Raw genomic sequence first — 20701 nt, forward strand, 5'->3', positions numbered from 1 at the left:
CTGGCATATGGAGTGTAGCACTTTCACAGCATCATCTTTCAGGATTTGGAATAGCTCAACTGGAATTCCATCACCTCCACTAGCTTTGTTTGTAGTGATGCTTCCTAAGGCCCACTGGACTTCACATTCCAGGATGTCTGGCTCTAGGTGAGTGATCATACCGCCGTGATTATCTGGGTCATAAAGATCTTTTTTGTATAGTTTTGTGTATTCTTGCCACCTCTTCTTAATATCCTTGGCTTCTGTTAGGTCCATACCATTTCTGTCCTTTATTGAGCCCATCTTTGCATGAAATGTTCCCTTGGTATCTCTAATTTTCTTGAAGAGATTTCTAGTGTTTCCCATTCTACTGTTTTCCTCTATTTCTTTGCACTGATCGCTGAGGAAGGCTGTCTTATCTTGCTATTCTTTGGAACTCTGTATTTAGATGCTTATATCTTTCCTTTTCTCCTTTGCTTTTCACTTCTCTTCTTTTCACAGCTATTTGTATGGCCCCCTTAGACAGCCATTTTGCTTTTTTGCATTTCTTTTTCTTGGGGATGGTCTTGATCCCTGTCTCCTGTACAATGTCACGAACCTCCGTCCATAGTTCATCAGGTACTCTGTCTACCAGATCTAGTCCCTTAAATCTCTTTCTCACTTCTACTGTGTAGTCATAAGAAATTTGATTTAGGTCATACCTGGATGGTCTAGTGGTTTCCCCCACTTTCTTCAATTTAAGTCTGAATTTGGCAATAAGGAGTTCATGATCTGAGCCACAGTCAGCTCCTGGTCTTGTTTTTGCTGACTGTATAGAGCTTCTCCACCTTCGGCGGCAAAGAATATAATCAATCTGATTTTGGTGTTGGCCATCGGGTGATGTCCGTGTGTAGATACACTTGCTCAGCTGTCATCTCCAGAGGTTGGATCACAAAATTGGTCAAGGATGACACCTACCAGACCTTCTCTGGACAAAACTGGGTAAAGAAAACAACTCGTGTTTCTTGGCTATGATATAACTTGCTGCAGAAGAATCATCTGGGGAGCTAGTTAGGATGAAGATTCCTAGGACTTCCCTAGTGGTCTAGTGGCTAAGACTCTGCACTCCCAACGCAGGGAGCCCAGGCCTGATCCCTGCTCAGGGAACCAGATCCCACATGTAGCAACAAAGATCAGAGATCCAGTGTGCCTCAGCTAATACCTGAGCAGCCAAATAAATAAATAAATACATATATATTTTTTTAATGATAAAAAATGAAGATTCTTGGGACCATCTCCACCCTCACAGCACTGATGAGTAAGAAATGGGCTTTTTAAAGCTCAAGTAATTCATATATGCTCCTAAATTTGAAGAACAACTATCAAAGATGTACTTATATAAATACATATATGCATACACACACATATATATGTACAAATTATATTAATTTTTATCAAAAAGGATGCAAACACCAGACTGCAGACACTGGACACAATTTATTTGTCATGATTTAGACAGAATGAGCACAGTGACACATTCAAGCACAAACCTACAGTGTTTCTCTTTCTAAATAAGTCAACAGCAATCATATATTTGAAAAACATCAAAAAAGTGCCAGAATGAAATATAAGTGGAGAGGGCTTAAGCCAGTGGTAGTTCCAACTTGAAAATCACTTTGGAAGCTTCTTGAAAAAAAAATCATGTATGTGGGCCCCATTATAAACTGAATTAGAATACCTAAGGTCTAATCTAGGCGTTTATATGCTGAAATTTTCTGCCAATGATTCTGATTATCTCCCTATTTTAGTATCACTGATAGGACTTCCCTGGTGGTCCACTGGTCCAGAATCCACCTGCCAAGACAAGGGACATGGGTTCTATCCCTGTTCCGGGAAGATCTCACATTCCACGGGACAACTAAGCCTGTGCCCCACAACTGCTGAGCCCGAGCTCCGCAGCAAGAGAAGCTACTGCAATGAGAAGTCGGAAAGTAGTCTCCACTCTCCACCAACTAGAGAAAGCTCATGTGCAGCAGCGAAGACTCGGCACAGCCAAGAGTAAGTAAGTTAATAGAGTTAAAAGAAAAAGAATCACTGATAAACATCGTGAGGTGTACTTTTCCTGTTTCCAAGGTAGTACCGATCTGTTTGTTTCTGCGTAGGACAAAGTGGTAGACGAAGTAGAAGCTGAATGTGGCTCAAACACTGCTCAACACCTCTCGCTCACATTGTATTACCATAGCTCTCAGGATTTGTCCTCTAATTTGTGCTATAAAGAGCCAAGAGAGGCCAACAACGTGGATATTCAGTGACCACTAACTAAAGTGCACACAGGCACGTGCAAATGCACACATACGCACACACACACACACACACACCCGTAAGTCTTAGGTCTCCTGTCAGCATTTTCTTCTCACTGCTTCCTCATTCTGGAACCCTCTGGTCTCCACAGTCTACGCTTATCTTCAAAAGTTTTGATTAGCTGGTCTAAGTGTCTCCTCATCTAGCTGTAGACACTGAAGATAAGTGACTTGCATGTGGTCCCTCAGCTACAGGGTAGTGGAGCCAGGGCTCAGACTAACTCTGACTTCAGCCCAACATTTCCCTCAGTACTTGTTCACTCCCTGGACATTCAGTGGGATGCTCTCTCTCCAGCCCAACCAGCGGGACAGGACTTGGCTTTAAAAGAGGCCATGCACTTGGTCTGCTGCCCTGCTCTTGCTATCTGGAAATTCTTAACTTTTTTAACAGAAGGTCCTGAATTTTCATTTCGCACATGGGCTTGCAAATTACGTATCTGGTCCTGCCTATAAGTGAAGAGGGCTGCTCGTGGCCCTGAGACAAACTAATCATTCACTGGGGAACCTGCAGAAAGTGGAGAGCCACAGTTCAGAATCTCAACGTCAGCTCTGACCACCCTACCCATCCCTAAGATGATCTTAGCTTCCCTGAACCCTCAAACTCTCAAGTCCTACCTGGACAAACTTCATGAAAAAGAGCTATTCTCCAGGTATGTGCTAATAGAGGTAGTATTTCAATTACCCTTTGACTCTGGCTGGAAGGCAAGTAATTGCATTCCTATTTAACTTTGAATTTGCTAATAGAAATGATGACTAATTGGAAAACATTTAAAAATTCTCTTCTCACCAGATCATTTTCTAAAAATTATACTCTCAAACATATCAACCACCATTCACTTGTCCTCTGACAGCTTTACAAACAGCCCACATTTTGAAAAATTCTTTCAAACAAATCTTGGCAAATGTTTCCTGTTTTTCTTAAGCTTATAATGAGTGTTATTTTCATTTGTTTAGTTATGCTTAGTTATCTTATCTGACATGGCCAGATGATCCAGCATTGTTTTTCAAGTCTTGTTTTTAATTTAACAAGGTAATGAATCAGTTGGAAGCAACTGTTTATGTTTTATTTTGTTCTAAGAAGTCCCCTTTAGTGATCAGGAAAGACAACAAATTTAAAAGAAGGAATAGCCATTGCATTTTCTTTGGAAATCATTGTAGAGCTGCAAAAAGATCTTATAAATCACCACATGCGTTGTCCTTATTTTCCCATAAGAACAGATTGTGATTTGCTCAATGAATCATCATGTCAAGTTCAAAGCACAGAAAGAGACTCCAGGGCTACGTTTTAGCATGTCTGTTCTTAACCAATTCCAAGTAAGTTAGACTGACAATCACTAAATATACTGCGGAGTTCAAACTGCAACTCTAGAAATTGAAGTGCATATAACCCTTAAAAAAAAAAGCCCCTCCACTACGCTCTCTAAAGATGTTAAGAATCACTATTGTACCATACTTGATAAGTGCTAATCAAGAATATTACTTCTGGATACATTACATAAAGGTCACACAAAATGCATCACATACATAACACTGCATTTAAATCCTTAATGGCATCATCATTGTGAGATGGGACTATCCTTTGCCATGTCAAATTTTTCTTAAGAAGGTGACACAAATGTAGGACATGCAATTTGATCACAGTATATCTGAATCAGAGAGGAGTAACTATGAATCACAGAGGAACTGTTTCCAGGACTAATGCAAAACATTTGGCCTTTTGGTCACCAGCATTCATCGGACAGACGTGGATCACTGTCCTCACACCCTTGTATCTTTCTTACTTGTGGAAGTATTTGTGTCTTACTAGACTGAACCTCTTTAAGACAGAAATAAATGATGTGTTAGCCATTCATCCTTTCATATCCAGCATCAATGCCTAGTACACAGCAGCAAATAAATGAATAAAATTATGAATTCTTCAATATCTTATGGAATTTCTGTATTTTCACACGATTTAGTACTGTGAGGGCTTCCCTGGTAGCTCAGATGTTAAAGAATCTGTCTGCAATTCGAGAGACTTGGGTTTGGTCCCTGGGTCAGGAAGATCTCCTGGAGAAGGAAATGGCAACCCACTGTACTGTTCTGGCCTAGAAATCCCCATGGACAGAGAAGCCTGGTGGGCTACAGTCCATAGAGTCGCAAAAAGTCAGACATGACTGTCAGACACACTATAACAGTGAAGGAGAGGTTTATAATCTCAGTGAAAGCAGAAAAGTAGGTATTATACTTAAAAAAAAAATTGTAGCCTCCTATGCCTTGTACAGTGTTAATGAGCCAGGAAACAATTACGTAATTAAACGATTAATGAGTGAGGAGAAGCACAAAGTTATCCACTTACTCGCAAGCAAGCCAACTCCACTTGCAAGGGATCCAATCCAGGCCGTTTTTCCTTTTCCTTCACCAAAGGCGTCCAGCCATTCTATGTACAAGACACCAACAGCTAACGGTGACCCATAACACAAAAACTGAGTAAAGAAGGAGACAACCACAATCACCCAGCCCCAGCCACCATCGGGTGGCTTTTTAAATTCCATTGTAACGTGAAGTCAAGCAGGCGTCTCTCACTGGGTCCTACGCAAAAAAAGAAAAAAAGAAAAAAGAAAAAGCATATTTAGAGTATGGTAAGGCATGGTATTTTAGATTTAAAATAGCTCCTCTTAAATTAAAATATTAAAAAGTTCCCTAAAAATACACAAGGAAAAGGATAAGAGATCACTGACATATCAAGTTAACTTTAAAATTTTTATTTCTGATTTGAATAAGTACTATATCCACATGTTTCCAAAAAATGTTTTTTATATTATAAAAAGGATACATTAGGAGTTCGGAATAAACACATATGCACTGCTGCTACTGCTAAGTCGCTTCAGTCATGTCCGACTCTGTGCGACCCCATAGACAGCAGCCCACCAGGCTCCCCCGCCCCTGGGATTCTCCAGGCAAGAACACTGGATTGGGTTGCCATTTCCTTCTCCAATGCATGAAAGTGAAAAGGGAAAGTGAAGTCGATCAGTTGTGTCTGACTCCTATATATAAAGTAGATAACCAACAGGCACCTACTGTATAGCATGGAGAACTATAATCAATATTTTGTAATAACCTATAAGGGGAAGAATCTAAAAAGAATATATATATGTGTGTGTATGTATATACAAATGTAGGTGTATATATACATATATACACACACACACACACACAATATATGTACAACTCAATCACAGTGCTGTATAACATGACACTGTAAATCAACTACACTTCAAAATTTTTTAAAAAGGCATAGAGTGGAAAGTCTCCTTCCCAAATTTATCCCCACTCACCAGGTTCCCACCCCAAGCCAGCCACAGGAAATGACTGTTTTGGATTCTTGTTGCATGTTGAGTTCCCCATGAAGAAGACTCTTAGCAAGAGCAGGTTTATTAAAAGTGTTCTCAATGGAAGAGAACAGAGAGCAGCAAGAGAAGGCAAGCCACCATACCGAGTTAAGGGCTAAGGAGATTTCCAAAGCCAGCTGACCTCTCAGAGTTGCCCTGAGTGGGGCAAGAGGAGCTGGCCCTTCACAGCCCCATGTTGATAACTCACCAATTGCAGGTCCCCTGGGAAGGGGGCGTGACCTCGGGTGTGGTGACTCTATTCAAAAGGGGCAACCATTACCCCTGGGGGCTGTTACCTGAAGCCATCTGTCAGCAGCCCTTCAGTTTCAGGGGCAAGAAACCTTTCATTCCTAAAGGGGGTCTGGAGGGAGGTTAGGCAGCACGGCACAATGTTCACCAACTCAAGTATCCCTCCAGAGTTTCCTTTTTTTCAAAAGAATATATTCATTTATTTTTTTGCACTTGGTCTTCCTTGCGCAGGCTTCTCAGTGCAGGAGCTTCTCTCGCTGCAGAGTACAGGCTCCAGACTTGGGTTGCAGTAATTGTGGCTCCTGCTCCCCGGCTCTAGAGCACAGGCTTAGTGGTTATGGCACACGGGCTTAGTTGCTCCATGGCACGTGGGATCTTCCCAGATCAGGGATGGAATCCGTGTCCCCTACATTGGCAGGTAGATTCTTAACCACTGGACTACCAGGGAAGTCCCCTTCAAGAGTTTCTTTATGAATATAACAAGCAAAAACAAGCAAATAGTCTTAGATATCCTCTTTTCAACAAAACATTCATTTGGTTCAAAATGGAAAAAAAAAATGACAGACGATATACAGTCTCCCTCTACCTAGTTCCTGTCTAATTTCCATACCCTTCAAAGGTAACCAACGCTTCTTGTTTCTCTTGTATCTTTCTAGAACTGAAGCATCTTAGCACACACTCACACAGAATTAACATAAATACATAGCCTTATAGCCCTGTCGCTAAGTCGTGTCCAACTCTTTGCGAACCCATGGACTGTTGCCTACCAGGCTCCTCTGTCTATGGGATTTTCCAGGCAATAGTACTGGAGTGGATTGCCATTTCCTTCTCCAGGGGATCTTCCCAACCCAGGGATCGAACCCGGGTCTAAGCTAACTCAAATATAGATTCCCTCTAATTTTTTTAGACACACAAAAAATAGCATGTTATATTTATATTGGTATGTGTCTTGCTTTTTCTCACTTGAAAAATACCTTGAAGATCTTTCACATCAATGCGTAATAACCATCCTCACTCCTTTCTTTCAGCTACGTTGTGTTCCAGTAATTCTAAATTCTTTAACCACTGCTCCCAAACAAAAACAATGCTGTAATAAATAACCTCACATTCACATATATCTTTATACATATCTGAAAAGAATTGCTGAGCCAACTACAAATATAGATTTGTAATTGTAATTAGTATTAGCAAATTGACTTCAAGGGATTAAACCAATTTATCTGAGCCCCAGCAACTTTGGGTGTGTGGTGAAACTTCAGGATTTTTGTCAATTTGTTGGCTTTAACTTGCATTTCTCAGCATTCTCTGAATGATATGTGTTGTCTCATAGGTGAAAAGTCAGTTGTAATTCTTATCTAATTCTTGGGTATATATGGGTGTTTCTGGATTTTTCTTTCTGTTCCAATGATCTGTCTAGTCACCCATCATTATCAAATTTGTTTAACTATTAAGTCTTTCTCTTTCTTTGGGCCCATCCATGTGGCCTTCGGGATCTTAGTTTCCTGACCAGGGCTTGAACCCGCACCCACAGCAGTGACAGTGCAAAGAATTAACCACTTGAGCACCAGAGAATTATTCCTTAAGCATTTTTAATATATTTCAAGTTTCAGTGCAAATACTTTCTTTCCTGTCTATCACTGCACACCTTTTCAATATTGTCTTGGCTCTTGTTTGTTTGGGCTTCCCTCATAGCTCAGTTGGTAAAGAATCCACCTGCAATGCAGGAGACCCCAGTTTGATTCCTGGGTCAGGAAGATCTGTTGGAGAAGAGATAGGCTACCCACTCCAGTATTCTTGGGCTTCCCTTGTGGCTCAGCTGGTAAAGAATCTGCCTGCAATGTGGGAGACCTGGGTTTGACCCCTGAGTTGGGAAGATCCCCTGGAGAACAGAAAGGCTACCCACTCCAGTATTCCAGTCTGGAGAATTCCATGGACTGTTTAGCCCATGGGGTTCCAAAGAGCTGGACATGACTGAGTGATTTTCACTTGTTTGTTTACTTTTTTATATGAACTTCTGAATCAGTTTGATTCTAACATCTGATAGTGCTTTCATTATGACTGAATTAAATTATAAATTGATTTAAGGGGGAAAATTCCTTTTATGATGTTGAGTCTACTTTCCATTTCATATCTTTGCATTTGTCCAATCTATTTTGTGTTCTAGTGTTTATTAAAGTTTTCCTCAATGTTTCTTTTTATTTTTATATAGTTTATTCTTTTTGCTAACATTATAATTAGGTTTATTTCTTTACCTCTGTTTGTATGTATAAAAGCTATTACTATCTGTATGTTAATTTTGGATTCTACTACCTTACTATAAAATCTCTTGTTTGAATTAGATTCTTCGATGATTTTCTTGGGTATATACAACTGATAATATAATACAGTCATATAGCCATCTACAAACCCCTTACTTTGGATTCTCATATGTCTAATCTTTTTTTTGCCTTTGTGTGAGACAAGGCATACAGAATAATGTTAAATAATCAGAGTATTTTTCTTTGTCCAGTTTCTAACTTTAATGGAAAAGCCTTCAAGTGCCATGGTATTGCTTCTGAGGCTCAGATAGATATATTCCACAAACTTAAGGACAAAAGTTTCTACTTTCAAGTGTTATTATAAAGAATGTGTATTATGTTTTTCTCAAATGCATTTCCAGTGCATATGGAGATGATTGTGATTTTTTTCTCTTTTTAATATTAATAAAATCTCTATTTTCTACTATTGAATCATCCTTGAATTAGTAGACTAAAACTTCCCTGGTTCATGCTCTATTTTGATTATGTCAGTCTCTTTGGGGGAGGGTTAAAGTCGTAAGTGAGATTTGTCTCTTGTTTTTAGTTTTGACTGGGTTTTGGTATCAAAATTATATTTTAAAAAAATTTGAAAACATTCATTCTTTATAAATTCTGAAGTAGTCTATATGGTAATGGATTTGGAGGCCCAAGGCCTGAGCTTCCCGCCCTCAACAGGGCCTCCCAGGCATCTTTACCTTCGGTCTCCCTTCACCATTCCAGTTTCACAGTCAGGTTCAAAGAGTCTTCTTCATCCACAGATTTTGCCAAACCATTCTCTTGGCTGTAGTTTCATCAACAAATAGGTGAAGAGAGTAGGAATATCATTCTTCCATTCATGCATGTCCCTAATTATATGGTGAGGAATTTGGCTACCTTAAAAGAGACTTCCTGGTGGCTCAGACAATAAAGCCTCTGCCTACAATGCAGGAGAACTGGGTTCGATCCCTGAGTCAGGAAGATCCCCTGGAGAAGGAAATGGCAACCCACTCCAGTACTCTTGGCTGGAAAATCTTATGGACAGAGGAGCCTGGTAGGCTATAATCCATGGGGTCGCAAAGAGTTGGACACGACTGAGCGACTGCACTTTCACTTTTTCAAGAGAGCCATAGCTATACCCATCAATTTACCTGCGACTCGGTGAATTTCTTCACTTTGACATTCAAAGTACTGGGCAAAAATCACGTCACCACCTGCCACAGCTTTTTGTACAAATTAACTTTCAATATTTCATAACTGAAAACCAAGAAATATTACAATTTGTGCACAAAACTGTAGAGTCTAAAATTTAGTCTTTCAGACCACATGACTGTGTTAGCAGACAGAATACTTGCAAATATGAAAATCCTTTGAAGTATTCAGATATGCCCCTACCTGAGAAGTCTATTCTCTCCAGTACCTACTCTATTGTAAAAGTAAATAATAAATTCTGTTCCTTCTAGAGACAACATAGTGGTGTCTGCAATTCCTATTTAGAGTACCTTTTAAAGAAAAAATAGTCTTAATTCCGTAAACCAGGTAATGTATGACTTCAACAACCAAATACCTAATGAAGCCAAAAGGTTGTATAAAAAACCAAATGCAGGGCTTCCCTGGCGGCTCAGTGGTAAATAATCTGTCTGCAAATGCTGGAGACACAGGTTTGATCCCTGATCCTGGAAGATTTCACATGCCAAGGAGCAACTAAACCTGTGGGCCAAAAGTACTGAGCCTGTGCTCTTGAGCCTGGGAGCCCCAGCTACCGAAGCCCACGCACCTGAGAGTCCCTGCTCCAGAACAAGATAAGCCACTGCAATGAGAAGCCTGCACACAACAACTCAAGAGTAGTCCTCGCTTGCTGCAACTAGAGAAAAGCCCACGCAGCCACGAAGACCCAGCACAAGCAAGCAAGCAATCGCTCAGTCGTGTCCGACTCTTTGCGATCCCATGGACTGTAGCCTACCAGGCTTCTCTGTCCATGGGATTTTCCAGGCAAGAGTACTGGAGTGGGTTGCTATTTCCTTCTCCAGGGGATCTTCCTGACCCAGGGATCGAACCCAGGTCTCCTGCATTGCAGGCAGACGCTCTACCCTCTGAGCCACACGGTCATAAATAAACAAATAAATAATTTTTTTTTAATGTATAAGAGATTGTCCTTCATTTAAATCTTCAAGGTACAGGTGTCCAGGAAAAGTACACATTTACAAAGGCAAAGCACCATGATCTTAAAAAAAGTCAGAGTTTTCTGGAGGGAAAGGGAAGGGGAGTGAAAAGGTAAGGAGTATCTCCCTTGCAAGTTTTCAAACTGAAGTAGACAGAAATGCCTTTATACACCAAATACCTGTGGCCATGCCTTGCTTTGCTTTGCCTTGCCTTGAGTGACATTTCAACACATAGGACAGGAGCCAGAGAAATTCTTCTCACAGTAAATGTTTGGGAGAGCAAATCTTTGAAATACAAAGCTCCCATATGTATCAACCGGGACTAGAATGACAACTTTTTTAAAGAGTTGGCTAAGAGCTTCTGACTGTTCATTGTCTCAGAATTTGAGACACAGGTAGTCTGAACAGAACATGGTGAAAAATACCATTTAGTGATTTTTTATTTTCTGTCAGGGCAACATCTTTCTTCTGTAATCTGCTATCCTTTAGATGTCTCTCACCTGCTTTTTCTGATTTTCTATATTCCATAAGGTGACTTCACAACTAGACTAGCCTTTCCTCTTTGTTGTAATGGTAACCAATTTTCTTTGGAGCACTTGGGGGGTCTTTCCTCATGGATAGATGGTTGGTGGGACTGTTAATCAAGAGGTCTTTGATCTTGACCTATAAAGTAGAACCTGAACCAAGCAAGGCCAGTAGGACCTCTTCCCCAGGATCCTGAACTTGAGTGCAAGTTCTAATAAAAGAAAAATATCTGGGATTTATTGATCCTAGTGGCAGTGCATTAAAGAAAGCCTCTGTCTAATCCTACTACCTTGGCTCCCAAGGGATACCCAGGCCTGGTTCCTCCAGCCTTCCATTTCATTCTCAGAGCTAACCTAGTAAATTATTTCAAGTTAGCTGGCATTTGTTTCTTTTAAGTGCAACAGAATAAACATGCTGTGAGTGTGCAGTAATTTCAAGTTGATTATTTTAACTATCCACACCCAGCTTAATCCTGTTTGGGTCAAAGGTTAACCTTAGGTGTACAGTCTATGACCACAAAATAAGGAAATATAGATAGGAATTACCATTTTTTTCTGAAAATTTCATCTTACTAATTCTTCTTCATAGCTTATGATCCAATATGATAAAATGTCTTCCCTGGTATTCTTGTGAATAAACAGCTTAAATTAATTGAAATATTATATATTAATACATACATATGGAACCTAGAAAAATGGTATAGATGAACTTTATTTGCAAAACAGAAATAGAGACGTGGAAAAAAAAAAAAAGAAATAGAGACGCGGATGTACAGAACAAACATATGGACACCAAGAGAGGGAAAAGGGAGGTGGGGCAAATTGGGAGATTGAGACTGTCGTATACACACTATTTGTACTGTGTACAAAATAGATTACTAATCAGAACCCACGGTATAGCTCAGGGAACTCTACTCAGTGCTTTCTGGGAGCAACTAAATGAAGAAAATCCAAAAAGGAGGGAATCTATGTATACATATGATGGATTCACTTTGCTGTAAAGCAGCTATATTCCAATAAAAGGTAACCAAAAATTAAGTCACTGAAATTTCCACTAGGCCTGTTTATCCTAATATTTACAGAAATGCTGTGTTATAAAAATGGGATCCTCATTCCAGAAATTTTTTGATCACTTTCAATTTAAATTATATTGCAATAGATACCAAGGGACCTCAGACGAAATATAAGGCATAGGCCTTGCCACCTAGGAGCTTATACGCCCATTAGGAAGGTAAGAAGCATCCACAAGAGTATATGGGGAAGTGCCACAGAGGTTGGGTGGGCAGTAAATGTTTAGGAGTCATAGGGAAATGCAGGCAATCAAGGCAGGAGCGGGAGTGGAAGGCCTCATGAATGGTTCTTTTTCTTTTTTTTGGCCATTCCCAACGATATGGTCTCCCAGGTGATGCTAGTGGTATAGAACCCACCTGCCAACCCAACCTGCAGGAGGTGCAAGAGATGTGGGCTTGATCCCTGGGCCAGGAAGATCCCCTGGAGTAGGAAATGGCAACCCATTTCAGTATTCTTGCCTGGAAAATTTCATGGGCAGAGGAGCCTGGGGGGCTACAGTCCATGGGGTCACAAAGAGTTGGACACAACTGAGCCGCAGCAGCATAGGGTGAAGCACGGCATGTGGGAATTTAGTTTCTGGGCCAGGGATCAAACCCACACTCCCTGCACTGGACGGTGGAGTCTTAACTAGGGAAGTGGGAAAGCAGGTCAGTTCTAAAAAATAATGTAGAAACTCACTAAAGGGTGGCTCAGCAAGAGGATCAAGACAAATACGGGTCTGGAATCAGGAACAAGCTTAGCAGCTCTGGTGTAAAGTGAAAAGAGTGGATCTTCAAAGGCTTACAGAGGAAAATATTAGAAAGACAGCAGTTTCCACTGAAATTTAAGAGCAAAGTATCCCAAGAAGCTTGAGTTTAGAGCCCCAAGAAAGGATTCTTTTCACACTTTTTGTAATAAATCCTGGCATTAATAACCCATTATATAATCTAAATGGTGGATTTTTTTCCCAAAAAATATAGCAAGATCAAGACTTACCTGGTGGCCCAGAAGCTAAGACTCCCCACTCCCAATGCAGGGAGCCTGGGGTTCACTCCCTGGTCAGGGAACTAGACCCTACATGCTGTAACTAATAGCTTGCATGCCACAACTAAAACTTAGTGCAGCCAAATTAAAAAAGAAACAAGAGCAATAAGTACCAGAACATTTGGACTAGTGTTCCATGAGTATACTCAAAGTTTGGGACTCTTGTTCATATAACTGTATGAAAATATGCTTCTATATACTACATGTATTGTTGTATATTCTAGTACACTCTTTGAGAGTTTGGAATCTTTTAACCTGTGTTAACTTCAGACTCTGATGACATCTTATAAAACTCAAAATCAGAAGCTATTTTGAAAGACAATTTGAAGAGACTTGATAGGGAAATCAAAGATTTTACAGACAAGCAATAGCTAGAAGAGTGCAGAACCACCAAACCAGCTTTACAACATATGTTCATAGAACTTCTCTAGGTGAAAAAGAAAAGGCCTGAACTAGAAACAAGAAAATCACAAAATGAAAAAGCTCACTGAAGGAAATACACAGTAAAGGTAGGAAATTATCTACACATTACAATCTAGTGAAAGTGAAAGTGAAAGTGAAGTCGCTCAGTCGAGTCCAACTCTTTGCGACCCATGGACTGTAGTTGGCCAGGCTCCTCCGTCCATGGGATTTTTCAGGCAAGAATACTGGACTGGGTTGCCATTTCCTTCTCCAGGGGATCTTCCTGACTCAGGGATCAAATCCAGGTCTCCTGCATTACAGGCAGACTCTTTACCATCTGAGCCACCAGGGAATCCCAAGAGAGGTTAAAAGACCAAAGTAGTAAAAATCATCTATATTCGCAAGAAACAGTTAAGGAATACACAAAAAATTAAAAGTAAAATATGATATCAAAGACAGTAATTATAAGGAGAGGAGAGTAAAAATGCAGGGTTTTTACAATGAATTTGAAACTAAGAGATCAGTAACTTAAAACTGGCACATATAAATACAGACTTCTATATTAAAAACTTCATGGTAACCACAAACCAAAAATCTGTAATAAATATACACACAAAAAAGAAAAAGAAATCCAAACATAACACTAAAGATAGTCATCAACCTACTGAATGGGAGAAGATATCTACAAATGATATGACAGATCAGGGATTAGTATTCAACATATATAAACAGCTCATACAATTCAACATCAAAAAAAACACAAAACAAGTCAATTAAAAACTAGACAGAAGGACTAAATAAATATTTTTCCAAAGAGGAAATACAGATGGCCAACAGGCACATGAAGGGGTGCTCAATATTGCTAATTATCAGGGAAATGCAAATCAAAACCACAATTAAACATCACCTCACTTATGTCAGAATAGCTGTCATCCAAAAGAACACAAATAACAATGTTGACAAGGATGTGGAGGAAAGGAAACCTTGTACATTGTTGGTGGGAACACAAATTGGTGCAGTCACTGTGGAAAACAGTATTGAGGTTTCTCAAAAAAATAAAAATAAGATTAGCGTGTGAGCCAGCATTTCTACTATCGGGTATATGTCCAAAAAAGACAAAAACACTAATTTGAAAAGATACATGCATCCCAATGTTCAGAGCAGCATTACTCACAATTGCCAAGGTGTGGAAGTAATCTAATTGAGTCCATCAACAGATAATTGGAGAAAGAAGATGTGGAGTATGTATACAATGAGATACTATCCAGCCACAAAAAACTGCCAAATTTTACCATTTGCAGCGACATGAATAGACCTGGAGGGTGTTATGTTTTAGAGAAATAAGTCAGACAGAGAAAGGCAAATACTATATGATACCACTTACATGTGAATCTAAAAAATACACCTAGTGAACACAGCAAAAGGAAGCAGACTTACAGAGAACTTTTAATAGTGCTTATCAGTGGGCAGGACTCTTGCCTGGAGAATCCCATGGATGGAGGAGCCTGGTAGGCTGCAGTCCATGGGGTCGCTAAGAGTCAGACATGACTGAGCGACTTCCCTTTCACTTTTCACTTTCATGCATTGGAGAAGGAAATGGCAACCCACTCCTGTGTTCTTGCCTGGAGAATCCCAGGGACGGGGGAGCCTGGTAGGCTGCCGTCTATGGGATCGCACAGAGTCGGACACGACTGAAGCAACTTAGCAGCAGCAGCAGCAGCAGTGGGGAGGAAGGGCAATATAGGGGTTGGGGGGAGGAGGTACAAACAACTGGGTATAAGATAAGCTCAGGGATGTACTGTACACCACAGGGAATATAACCAATATTTTGTAATAACTGTAAATGGAAAGTATCCTTAAAAATTATGACTTTTTAAAATTTAAATAAAATGCCTGATAAAGTAAAAAATGTTGGTCTTTAAAAATATATCTATCCCATATATTATTATAAACCTCCCTCGGACAAGAAAGAAGAACAATGGTGGGAGCGTCTGAGTCGGGGTTCTTGGTGTACTCGCTGGCGTGAGCTTCAGTGCTGCGCAGGGAAGACCCAGGAAGTTGAGGCGGCTGCTGCCAAAACTCGAGGGTGAGAATGGCGCTCTCCACCACGGTCTCGCAGAGGAAGATGATAAGGCGCAAGGCTCCTCGCGGCTTTCTAAAGCGCATTTTCAAACGACAGAAGCCTCACCTTCGTTTGGAGACGAGTAGCGACCTACTGGTGCATCTGAACTGTTTACTCTTTGTTCATCGATTAGCAGAAGAGTCACGGATAAATGCTTGTGGGAGTAAGTGTGGAGTCATTAAAAAGGAGCATGTACTGGCTGCAGCAAAGGTAATTCTAAAGAAGAGCAGAGGTTAGAAGTCAAAGAACACATATTTGAAAATTGTATGATGTATTATTTTAGGTGGTAACAGATCATGAAAGCACTTTTTATAAAGTAGTTAATATTGTGTATTAAAACATTGGCTAGTTGAAAAAAAAAAAAAGAAAGAAGAACAATAAATAAAATGAACCATAATAAAATCACACCATTCAACAAAATTAGATTATCATTAGTATAAAGGATAGCATGTACTCCTACAGTTATCATTTGTTCTGTTAAAGGAAAAGGAGAGTTATGTAAATTGCAAGACATTTGCTTCAGAAAATGAAAAGGACTGTTGATGAAAGTCTACATTACACTCATGGAAAACTTTTAAGCTCTAACATCTTAGATGGCATTCAGTTCTGTTCAAGTGATGCCAAGTCTTTGTTATTTCCTCAACTCTACACTGGCTGAAAATTTCTATTCTCCTGGATATAGGATGGGATGTCAGAATTGAGTATTTGACATTTATGAACACTTAATGTTGACACAGAAGCTTCCTGTCCCTGAAATGTATACAAATGTTCTACACTATTTTTTGTCAAATACAGAGTGATTTACAACTGTTTGGTCTTATTTTCAGTCATAGCTGCCTCAGTAATTTTTCTCTAGTAACTCCTTTTTGAATGTTACCATTAAATATCTGTCTAAGGATTCCTAGATACATTTTCTACTTGAACAAAAGTAGGCAAAAACAGCAAATTTTTATTTGAATCTCAATCACTACCAAATTATGTGGTGCTGAATTATTACTTTATTTTAATTGAGGGCCTACAATCATGGGCTACATCCTGGGGGAAAACAGTTTATTCCAGGTTGATTTTATCTTCATCTAGGCATCCATCCGTGAGGAGTGTCAAAAGTCTGAATTAGCCTGGGTTTCATGACCTTTCCTCAGTCACGTTAATGCCACAGTCATGTGGGCAGCTCTAAAGGATGGGCAAGGAGGTAGATCACAGACAGCCTCCCGTGTTGCTGGCGGGGATGCAAAGGCAGTGGCCACTCTGGAAAAGTTTGAGGAGTGGAAATGGAGAATGACTGGTAAAGGGACAAGGTTTCTTTGGAGTGATGAAAATGTTTTACAATTATTTTTATTTATTCATTGGCTGAACCTTTTGTCATATGGAACCTCCCTGACCGGGGATCAAACCCACATCCCCTACAGTGGGGGCTCAGAGTCTTAACCACTGAACCACCAGCGTAGTCCTACAATTATTTTTAAATGTTTTAAAATTAGATTTTGGTATAGTATGCACAACTCTTGAATAAGATCCACTCAACAGTACACAGTAGGTGGGTGAATTTTATCACATGTGAATCTTTCTCTGTCAAAAGAAAACACATTCAAAAGCTCCTAGAGTATAACTGATTCATTTTGCTGCAAAGCAGAAATTCACACAACATTGTAAAGCAACCATACTCCAATAAGAATTAAATTTTTAGAAGTTCCTAGAAATTGTGTTTTAGTTCTGACTCCAATACAGGTAACAAGTTTTATAAACTCAAGAGCAGACCTGCTCTGCCAGAGCTGTTCTAGTGTTCATATTGTTCTTTCCCCATTGTTCCTTTGCCCCAAACATACATCATTTATTACCTGCTACCACAGTTTGGGAGAAAGGGATTCTGAGAACTGGGAATTCTAATAAAATCGTAGGTAAACAAATCAGTCTTTGGGTGCTGTGATAAAAAAAGAAGGTAAGCAAATAATTCTTTGTGAATTACTGTGAATTATGCTTATTAAAATACAGACAAAGAAATATATACTGCTGCTGCTGCTAAGTCGCTTTAGTCGTGTCTGACTCTGTGAGACCCCATAGACGGCAGCCCACCAGGCTTCCCCGTCCTTGGAATTCTCCAGGCAAGAATACTGTACATACTAAAGTTCATTGTTGTTGTTCAGTCACTAAGTCATGACCCTATGGACTGGAGTACATCAGGATACCCTGTCCTTCACTCTCTCTCAGAGTTTGCTCAAATTCATGTCCACAGAGTCAGTGAAGCTATCTAAACATCTCATCTTTCTATTTTGCCTTCAATCTTTCCCAACAACAGGGTCTTTTCCAATGTATTGGCTGTTCCCATCAACTGGGCAAACTATTGGAGCTTCAGCTTCAGTATCACTCCTTCCAATGAATATTCAGGGTTGATTTCCTTTAGGATTGCTTGGTTTGATCGCCTCGCTGTCCAAGGGACTCTCAAGAGTCTTCTCCAGCACCACAGTTCTAAAGCATCCATTCCTCCACGCTCAACCTTCTTTATGGCCCAACATTCCGTCCATACAAGACTACTGGAAAAACCATAGCTTTGACTAGATGGACTTTTGTCAGCAAAGTGATGACTCTGCTTTGTCACATGCTATCTAGCTTTGTCATAGTTTTCCTTTCAAAGAGTAAGTGTCTTTTAATTTCATGGCTGCAGTCATCATTCAAAGTGATTTTTGAACCAAGAAAATGAAATCTGTCACTGCTTCCACTTTTCGCCATCAATTTGCCATGAAGTGATGGGACTGGATGCCATCATCTTAATTTTTTGAATGCTGACTTTTAAGCCAGCTTTTTCAATCTCCTTTTTCACTTTCATCAAGAAGATCTTTAGTTCCTTTTCACTTTTAGACATCAGAAAGATATCATCTGCATATCTGATGTTGTTGATATTTCTCCTGGCAATCTTGATTCCAGCTTGGGATTCATTCTGCCTGGCATTTCACATGATGTACTCTGCATATAAGTTAAATAAGCAGGGTGACAATATACAGCCTTAATGTATACTCCTTTCCAAGTTTTGAACCAGTCTGTTGTTCAATGTGGGGTTCTAACCATTGCTTCTTGACCTGAATACAGGTTTCTCAGGAGACAGGTAAGGTGGTCTGGTTTTATTTCAGTCTCCTTAAGAATAATAGCTGGAACATTCTCTGGCATTGCCCTGCTTTGCGACAGGAATGAAAACTGACCTTTTACAGTCCCATGGCCACTGCTGAGTCTTCCAAATTTGCTGGCATATTGAGTGCAGCACTTCAACACATCATTTTTAAGGACTTGAAATAGCTCAGCTGGAATTCCATCACTTCCACTAGCTTGGTTCGTAGTAATGTTTCCTAAGACCCACCTGACGTCATTCACACTCCAGGATATCTGGCTGTAGGTGAATGACCACACCATCATGTTTATTTGGGTCATTAAGACCTTTTTTGTATAGTTCTTTAGTGTATTTCTGCCACTTCTTAATCTCTTCAGCTTCTGTTAAGTCTTTACCATTTCTGTCCTTTATCATGACCATCCTCACATGAAATGCTTCCTTGATATTGCCAATTTTCTTGAAGAGATCTCTAGTCTTTCCATTCTATTATTTTCCTCTATTTCTTTGCACTGTTCCTTTAAGAAGGCCTTCTTATCCGTCCTTGCTATTCTCTGGAACTCTGCATTCAGTTCTTCCCCCTTGCCTTCCACTTCTCTTCTTCCCTCAGCTATTTGTAAAGCCTCCTCACACAACCACTTTGCCTTCTTGCATTTCTTTTTCCTTGGGATGGTTTTTGTCACTGCCTCCTGACTAGTTCTTCAGGCACTCTGTCTACAAGATCTAATCCCTTGAATCTATTTGCCACTTCCACTGTATAATATACCTGAATGGCCCAGTGGCTTTCCCTCCTTTCTTTATTTTAAGCCTGAATTTTGCTAAGGAGCTCAAGGTCAGAGTTACAGTCAGCTCTGGGTCTTGTGTTTTGCTGACTGTATAGAGTTTCTCCATTTTTGGCTGCAAAAATAGAATCAATCTGATTTTGGTATTGACCATCTGGTGATGTCCATGTGCAGAGTTGTTTCTTGTGTTGTTGGGAGAGAGTGTTTGCAATGACCAGTGTGTTCTCTTGACAAAACTCTGTTAGCCTTTGTCATGCTTCATTTTGTCCAAGGCCAAACTTGCCTTTTACTCCAGGTATCTCTTGACTTCCTACTTTTGCATTCTAATCCCCTATGATGAAATGGACATCTGTTTTTTGGTGTTAGTTGATGAAAGTGCTGTAGGTCTTCATAGAGACATTCAACTTCAGCTTCTTCAGCATTACTGGTTGGGGCATAGACTTGGATTACTATGATGATGAATGGTTTGCCTTGGAAAGTAACCCAGATCATTCTGTTGTTTTTGAGATTGTACCCAAGCACTGCATTTCAGACTCTTTTGTTGACTCTGAATGCTCCATACATATTTATATGTGTATATATATACATTTTATACATACATATTATATATACAGTATAAAACTGAATCACTTTTCTGTACAACCGAAACCAATACAACATTGTAAATCAACTATTTGTTTTAGTTCAGTTGTTCCGTCGTGTCCGACTCTTTGCAACCCCATGGACTGCAGCATGCCAGGCTCCCCTGTCCTTCATCATCTCTGCCCTGTCTCCATTTTTAAAAGTCTTATTATCTAAAATTTTTAAAAAAGATGTATAAGTAATGATGCCTGTACCTAGTTCTTGACTTCTCCTATCACTTCACATCTTCTTTCACTTTCCTATTTCTCAAGCACTTTAGTTCTATGATGTGTTTTAGGGGTGAGAAGTGTAACATCTGCAGTTACAAGAGTGTCAAAAGTATTATGACTGATTTTTGATAATTTATGAGTAGCATAAAGCTTTAAAATAATGTAAGCTTCTTCTGGGTCAAAAACGTAAACTTCCTATGTATTGATTTATATATTTTCGAATAGAATAACCCTAACACCAATGTTTGGGCTTCAAAATCACTGCAGATGGTGACTGCAGCCATGAAATTAAAAGACATTTACTCCTTGGAAGAAAAGTTATGACCAACCTAGATAGCATATTGAAAAGCAGAGACATTACTTTGCCAACAAAGGTCTGTCTAGTCAAGGCTATGCTTTTTCCAGTGGTCATGTATGGATGTGAGAGCTGGACTGTGAAGAAAGCTGAGCGCCGAA

At 39.8% G+C, this 20701-nt stretch overlaps 2 protein-coding genes across 6 annotated transcripts in view; one reads left to right on the top strand and one right to left on the bottom strand.

The window, feature by feature from the left end:
• Window positions 1-20701, bottom strand: part of SLC16A9 (solute carrier family 16, member 9) — an 82609-nt gene that overhangs the window by 43330 nt on the left and 18578 nt on the right. For 3 of the 5 annotated variants that reach the window (XM_010839391.1, XM_010839393.1, XM_010839388.1), the window contains exon 2: window positions 4657-4889. In XM_010839391.1, coding sequence (XP_010837693.1) covers window positions 4657-4852 — 196 coding nt within the window. In that variant the 5' untranslated portion in view covers window positions 4853-4889. Of the gene's footprint in view, window positions 1-4656; window positions 4890-5985; window positions 6277-15581; window positions 15659-20701 lie in introns of those variants that run through there. The other 2 variants (XM_010839389.1, XM_010839392.1) reach the window with 2 other exon arrangements.
• LOC104988166 (centromere protein W) lies at window positions 15269-17523 on the top strand. The gene has a single exon (XM_010839387.1). It carries the CDS (start codon window positions 15486-15488, stop codon window positions 15750-15752), a length of 267 nt encoding a protein of 88 aa, XP_010837689.1. The 5' UTR covers window positions 15269-15485; the 3' UTR covers window positions 15753-17523.

This window comes from Bison bison, unplaced genomic scaffold, assembly GCF_000754665.1.
Source record: "Bison bison bison isolate TAMUID 2011002044 unplaced genomic scaffold, Bison_UMD1.0 scf7180017864116, whole genome shotgun sequence".
Classification (NCBI taxonomy): Eukaryota; Metazoa; Chordata; class Mammalia; order Artiodactyla; family Bovidae; genus Bison; species Bison bison.